The sequence below is a fragment of the Triticum dicoccoides genome, chromosome 6A (assembly GCF_002162155.2).
Source record: "Triticum dicoccoides isolate Atlit2015 ecotype Zavitan chromosome 6A, WEW_v2.0, whole genome shotgun sequence".
Taxonomy (NCBI): Eukaryota; Viridiplantae; Streptophyta; class Magnoliopsida; order Poales; family Poaceae; genus Triticum; species Triticum dicoccoides.
Genome location: NC_041390.1, coordinates 32418386 through 32425388, shown reverse-complemented (window position 1 = coordinate 32425388; position 7003 = coordinate 32418386). Strand labels below are relative to the sequence as shown.

The 7003-nt window shown below is 46.1% G+C and overlaps 1 protein-coding gene across 1 annotated transcript; it reads right to left on the bottom strand.

Annotated features, from left to right (window-relative positions):
* Window positions 1-539: 539 nt before the first annotated feature.
* LOC119315566 (L-type lectin-domain containing receptor kinase IX.1-like) lies at window positions 540-4624 on the bottom strand. The gene is made up of 4 exons (XM_037590137.1): window positions 4272-4624; window positions 3694-4171; window positions 1675-2338; window positions 540-1200 (listed from the first exon to the last, which is right to left on the bottom strand). Exons 1-4 carry the CDS (start codon window positions 4599-4601, stop codon window positions 540-542), a joined length of 2133 nt encoding a protein of 710 aa, XP_037446034.1. The 5' UTR covers window positions 4602-4624.
* Between the last annotated feature and the right edge of the window lie 2379 nt (window positions 4625-7003).

Below are 7003 nucleotides of genomic sequence, written 5' to 3'. Positions count from 1 at the left end.
CTGCACCCAAGCTCAGCTGCACCTGCAGATGAAAAATAGCAAAAAACTGAATTTTTGACACATGAAAGTTGAGAAAATCTTTAGATGTGTTCAAAATTTCACGGTGTTTGGAGATTTGAGAAACTCGTGGCAAAAATAAGTCTGTGTGCCGGTGTGACATGCACCCTGACGAGTCTGTGTGCCTACCGCTGGTGCTGACAAGTTTCCCCTGAGAGCATCCACAGACCACAGTGTGTCCTTTTGCTGCCTCTATAGCTACCTCTAAGCCTTTAGAGGCTGCCTCTATACACTGCATACAGCTGCCTCTAACAAAAATCCATGGCATCGCCTCCAAGCCTAGAGGCAGCCTCCAAAGAATAAAATAATATTATTTAAAGATGGCAGTTGAAAGCTGAACACACCAACCGTTGCCCTTGGCAACCGTTATACAGTGCGATGTATACTGTGGATGCCCTTATCTGGTTGAGAAACAGCAAAACCATACAACTACACACCATTCAGTCACTCCTTGAACAACAACGTAACAAGACGGTATCACCCTAGGAAGAGTCGTTCGTGGACTGGACATGCTCAGTCCCCGGTGCCTGATTCGTGGGTGTCGCGGCCGGCCTTCCGGCGCTCTTCATGTCGGCACCGGCAAAAGAACGACTATCCGCCGCCCGGTCACTTATCGACGAGCGGTTGCCGGTGCTGGAACTCCCATTTGACGACGCGTAGCTCGATCTGTGCCCTCCGCGCGGCGGCGCGTACATCGCCACCGGCATCTCCGGCGGCAGGTCTGGAGCTGGGGTCTCGAAGTGGAGCGCGCTCATGGCTTGTCGGATGGACGGACGGAAGCCGTAGTCCGGGTGCATGCACCAGAGTCCCACCACCAGCACGCGCTCCATCTCCCGCGCGTCGAAGTTGCCGTCGAGCCGCGCGTCCGCTGCATCGAGGAGTGTACCTCCTCCGTACAGCTTCTGGATCCATTGCACGAGCACGACCCTGTCCTCATCCTCGAGGAGCGGGGCGATGGGCTGGCGGCCGCAGGCGACCTCGAGGAGGACGACCCCAAAGCTGTAGATGTCGGTCTCCGCACTGGCCCTGCTGGTCACCACGCATTCCAAGTCCATGTAACCCTTGGTGCCGGCCAGCATCGTCGTGTGTCCGTCGCGGCTGTGGTCGACGAGGCATGCGAGCCCGAAGTCACCCAGCTTGGCGGGAAAATATGTTTTAGAACACCTGCACCCAGGCCCATCTATCCTAGCCATCCATTTTTCGCATTGCGATTCGTGCAAATACATTTCTTTTTTTTGTTTCTCTCACATAAAACATGTTTTGAACTTCAAACTTCCGCAGCACAGCAAAGCTTTCTATCTAGAATTTGGAATAAAACTTTCAGATTTTTTCGTCCAAAATAAATATACGAATTAAGATTTTTTTGGTCAAAAAAACTTATTTTTAGTATTTACGTCGGACCAAAAAATATGAAAGTTTTATCTCACGTTCTAGTTAGGAAGCTCTATTGTTCTGCAAAGTTTGAGATTCAAGACATGTTCTATATGAGAGAAACAAAAAAGAAAAATTTACATGTAAAATGTCAGTTGTGTTGCACAGATCTCAAAGAAATATTGGAGAGCTAAGATAGATGGGCCTGGGTGCAGGTGTTCAAAAAATCTGCTTCCCAGCTTGGCGTTGAAGGACGCGTCGAGCATGATGTTGCTCGGCTTGATGTCCCTGTGCACCACGCACTGCTCCCACTCCTGGTGCAGGTAGAGCAACGCAGACCCTGTCCCAAGAATGATCTTGTACCTGGTTGGCCATGTCAGGATGTTGGTGGAACTGTAGAGATGCTCGTCCAGGCTTCCGTTGGTCATGAGCTCATAGACGAGCAGGAGCTCGTCGGCTTTGTGGCACCAGCCGAGGAGCTGGACTAGGTTGCGATGCCGCAGCCGGCCGATGATGGTCACCTCCGCGATGTACTCCCTCTTCCCCTGCCTCGACGTCTTGGAGATCCTCTTGATGGCCACATAAAGCCCTTGCTCCTGTAGGTACCCTCGGTAGACTGCCCCAAACCCGCCCTCGCCGAGCTTCTCCTCGTCGGAGAATCCCCGGGTTGCCCGGGACAGCTCGTCGTAATTGAATCTCCGAGGCCCCGCTCCCTTTTCAAATACGTCGTCCATGTCTTGGTCAAGTGGTACAACTGAATCTTCAGGTGCGTCTTGAGTGTGCATGCTCTTTCTTTTCAGATATTGGAGGTAACCGAGCCATGCCGCTACGGTGACGAATATGAAGATGCCGGTTGATACCAGCCCGGCTACTAGACCAGTTTTTTTCCTCTTTGAAGTTATTTTGTCATCTGTCAATAAACATACCGAGTAAATAAATTGGGTCTGTCTAGGACACATTTAGATGTTACATAGTTATGTCACATCTAAGCTAATGTCCACTCTGTTTGTGGTCTATTTTTTTTGTCCTAATTACTTTTTGTTTTTTATTGCTGCATTACATATTTGTAAGAGCTTAGATGTGACATCCTTAAAAAACATCTAGATGTGAATTAGACAAACTGAATAAATTTTACCGAAAAAGACTTTCGCCCCGCTTTATATATAAAGCCACGACCTAAACTTCCAAATTCATTCTAAAAGAATTCCAAAATTAATTTTAGAACGCTCTAGAATAGAGAACTCTAATGTCTCTGCACGGAGGAATCAACAACTTGCAACAATGCAACCACAACAAACTAGAAAGAAATTGTGGCCGGGGAAGTTCTGTGTGTAATAATGAAGTTGAAAAACACTTAGATGGTTTTTCTTGTGATCAGAGGATGAGATGAGTCCGTGTTGTTTTCTTATAGTTGTCTTTTTTATGGTTTGTAAACTCTGGCGAATTCTTTAAAATGAAAATCTGTGAGGAGGCTCTTTGTTTTCTAGAAAACTGCATAGAAGCTCGAAGATGGGCAATAATTGAGTGAAAATTATAGGCTCCCACGGTCCCTCTCCATTCATGTGTCCCCGCTTCAATTTTTCCCTTTGCTCTTTTGTCACTCCAGTCATTCGTTCCTGCTCCAAATTTTTCCTCGAGTCTGTCCATCAACAACCACTCATTCACAAAAGATTTTTCATAGGTTTAGACTTGTTATTATGTGGGACACTAGTTTTTTTTATTATAGAAAAACACAATACAGACGTGGACCCTCACAAGCACACACGTATCTATAATCGCATGCATGCATATTCTATCCCTATGAACACATCCGACAGATTACTAGCATTGGTACACATACGGTTGAAATCGTATGGAAATTACTAGCATTTTTTGTTGGAAATGGGAGGAGGTGGGCCCACGGTGAAAATTGATGTGTGTGGATGGAGAGATCTAATCCGAAAGCTTAGCACCTTTTACATAATTTTCACTAAAAAGACCAAATAAGTCCCCGTTTCTTACTATAGTTCAAACTCAAAAGAGAAATAGAACCCCGTTCTGAAATAATTACGCTGATTTAGTATAAAGTTATACTAAGTCAGCATCAAGTATTTTTGAAAGAACAGAGGCTGATTTAATACAAAATCAGCATCAAGTATTTTCGGATTGAGGGTGATTTAAAACAACTTTTTGTATTAAAGAAATCAGCCTCAAGTATTTTCGAATGGAGGAACCAGTAGACAGTAGGTATGAATACAGGTACGTAGAAGGAAGCCACATACGTACCGGTCAGAGTGGACTCGAACGACCAAGAAAAAATCTGGTGCTGCTCGACGTAGTCCCCGATGGCCGCCGAGAATCCTACCGCTGCCTCCTGCGTCAGGCCGGCGGCCCGCCAGTCGACTTTTGCGCTGACGGTGTAAGAACTCACCTCCGGCATGTCGTCTAACCGCAGGGTCGCCGAGAGCGTGGCCGTGCCGGCGTCGTACGTGACCGACGCCGACATGGCCCCATTGAAGCTCCCGTCCGGCAGCGGTGTGTACTCCTTGGAGCTGATGCTGTTGACGTTGAGGCCGAGATGGTTGACGGCGTCATCGGGGTCCCACTCGACGTTCCTGAACGTGTCAAACTCCACGCCGACGGTCGGCGGGAAGTAGGTATTGGCCGGGTTGCCGCGGTTGTTGAACAGCGCCAGGAAGCCGCCGGTGGCGTCCGTCAGCATGCTCAGCGGGTAAGGTCCCACGAAGAAGGCCATGCCATCACCCTGCGGATTGTACTTAATTAGTACTTCCTCCGTCTTATAATATAAGAGCGTCAGAAGAAGTCACACGGACGAAATTATATTTAGAGTTTCTTGTGCTTGCCTGGCTGGTGGTCACGTTGAGAGACTTGACGGCGAAAGTGAAGTTGGTGGTGAAGCTGGCGGCCTTGCCGGTGCCGTCATCCCAGAGGCGCACGGCCTGCCCGTGGGCGACGCGGCCGGTGCTCCAGCTCCTAGAGAGGTTGGTGAGGTCGATCCGGTCGAGGACCGGGGCGGAGTCGTTCATGTACTTGAGGTCGGCGCCGGCGAGGACGCCGGGGGCGGAGAAGTTGTAGTCGAAGCTAAGCGAGGTGACGGCAAGCGGAAGGCAGCTGGATACGGCTAGGAGCAGCAAGCCGAGGACGGGACGGCACTTGGGTGTCGCCATGGCCATGAGCGTTGCGTGCACGCAAGAGCTCTTGCTGATCAGGAACCAGGTTTGATGATCGACATGCGAACAGTTATTCTTATAGGGACAATCTATGTAGAACTGTCTATGGTGGAGCCCTAGTACGTGGGTTCGGGTAGTCAAAGGAAATTATAGGGAAATGGCAGTGTGGTCTTATTGGAAATGAAAAGTACAGGTCAACGACGACCCCAACTATTATTTGATGAATCGGAAAATATCCAGTGGGAAAGGGGTAACAAGTGTGGACGCGTAACGGGAGTGGACGGGGACCACAGTATTCTCTCCGACAAAAGGCGTTACATCAAGGGTGGGAACTATAAGATTATGAAAGCGTTCCTACTCCCTCGTAAGATAGCCGCAGGTATTTATTTATTGAGACAAGAAACGCCCTTGCCGTCGCAAGTCGATCTAACAGATCGCAAGGATTCAGTTCTTATTACAGAAGGGATAGGAGATAGAGTTGTATATGGGAAGGAGATAGAGATAAGAATAATTTGAGATTACAAAGAGAAAATATCTATTTGTCTAACAACCTCCCTTAATCTCAACTATCCTAGATTAAGATTGTTCTTGAATGCTTCAAATGGCTTGACTGGTAATGCTTTGGTAAACCCATCTGCTATTTGATCTTTGAAGGGAATAGATCGTATCTCCAACTTCTTCTCTGCAACCCTTTCACATACAAAGTGAAAATCAAGTTCAATGTGCTTTGTTCTGGCATGAAAAACAGGGTTAGCAGATAAGTAGGTAGCACCAAGTTATCGCATCATAGATTTGAGATGCGTTGTTGCTTTACTCCCAATTCCTTCAGCAAGGACTCCAACCAAATAACTTCAGCAATAGCATTGGCCAATGACTTATATTCAGCTTCCATGCTTGATCTCGACACTGTTGCTTGCTTTCTGGCACTCCAAGAAATAAGATTAGAGCCAAAGAAAACTGCAAAACCTCCATTTGATTTTCTGTCATCACTGCAGCCTGCCCAATCAGCATAAAAAAAGCACTGACAAGCGTGGAATTAGAACGTCTAAATTGAAGTCACAAGCTTGCAGTATGTTTGATATACCGTACAATCCTTTTTACAGCTATCCAGTGACTAGAGGTAGGAGAGCATGCAAATACTGACAGACTTTGTTAACAACAAATGAAATGTCTTGCCGTGTCAAGGTCAAATACTGTAGTGCTCCAACAACACTCCTATACCTTGTACTTTCTTCTTTTTAAAGTGTCTCACCTTCATGTGCTGAAAGTTTTTCTGAAGCTGACAACAGTGTGGGTGAAGGTTTACAATCCTTCATTCCCGTACCTGTTAGAAGTTCAGTGACATATTTTTCCTGATTTAACACTATGCCATCTTGAATCTTCTTAACTTCATTCCCTAGGAAGAAATGCAAGTCATCAAGGTCCTTCAAGGCAAATTCTGAACTTAAATCATGCAGAAGAGCATTAGTGGCATTCTGTAAGGAACTTGCCACTGTGATATCATCCACATAAATAAGCACAAAAATGATAGTGTTTGCCTTATTATAAATAAAGAGACAAGTGTCAGCTCTTAATGCAGTGAAACCAAGATGTTTCAACCTTGAGCTCAACCTAGAGTACCATGCTCGAGGTGCTTGTTTCAAACCGTAGAGAGCCTTGTCAAGTTTGCACACATGATGTGGTTTTTGCTTGTTATCATACCCTGGTGGTTGCCTCATATAAACCTCCTCTTCTAGTACACCATGCAAGAATGTCTTTTGTACATCTAGCTGTCTTAGACTCCATCCCCTTGATACAACAATAGCTAGGACAAATCGTATAGTCGCAGCTTTAACAACGGGACTAAAGATGTCCTCATAATCGATGTCGTAGCGTTGTTTCAAGCCTTTTGCAACTAGACGTGCCTTGTACCTATCAATGGAGTCATCTGCCTTCTTCTTGATTCTATATACCCATTTGCAATTAATAATATTTTTACCTCTCTGATTTGGCACTAGATGCCATGTTTTGTTTTTCATTAGCGCAATATACTCTTCATCCATCGCCTTTTACCGTTTTGAGTCTCCAAGTGCATCACCTAAGTTTGTTGGTTCACCTAAAATACATAACATGCCATACGGTATAGTATCGTCAGTTCTTATTTTCGGATTTTTAATACCTTTTTGTAGCCTGGTCATAACCCTTGAGGTAGTGGTAGAATTCGGTTGCATAGGAGATTGTATGATCTGACTAGTTGCAGAAGATTCTGGAGATCCTGTTGGTGCTAATCTTGGTACAAGGTCTGCCAAATGTTGCATTAGACTTTAGATCCATGCATTAGTTCAGTATAGACTACTTTGTACTTGCATGTGTTTGTTTTGGACGAGCGAGTCACTAGGCGGTGGCAGGGCAACGTAATTCTCTTC

What these genes read in the sequence shown, in the direction of transcription:
- LOC119315566 (XM_037590137.1), bottom strand. Translation starts at nt 4,601, where the DNA reads ATGGCCATGGCGACACCCAAGTGCCGTCCCGTCCTCGGCTTGCTGCTC. An exon ending in TCAACGTGACCACCAGCCAG is followed by an intron (nt 4,172 to 4,271) that starts GCAAGCACAAGA and finishes TACAATCCGCAG; the next exon opens with GGTGATGGCATGGCCTTCTT. An exon ending in GTTCGAGTCCACTCTGACCG is followed by an intron (nt 2,339 to 3,693) that starts GTACGTATGTGG and finishes GTTTATTGACAG; the next exon opens with ATGACAAAATAACTTCAAAG.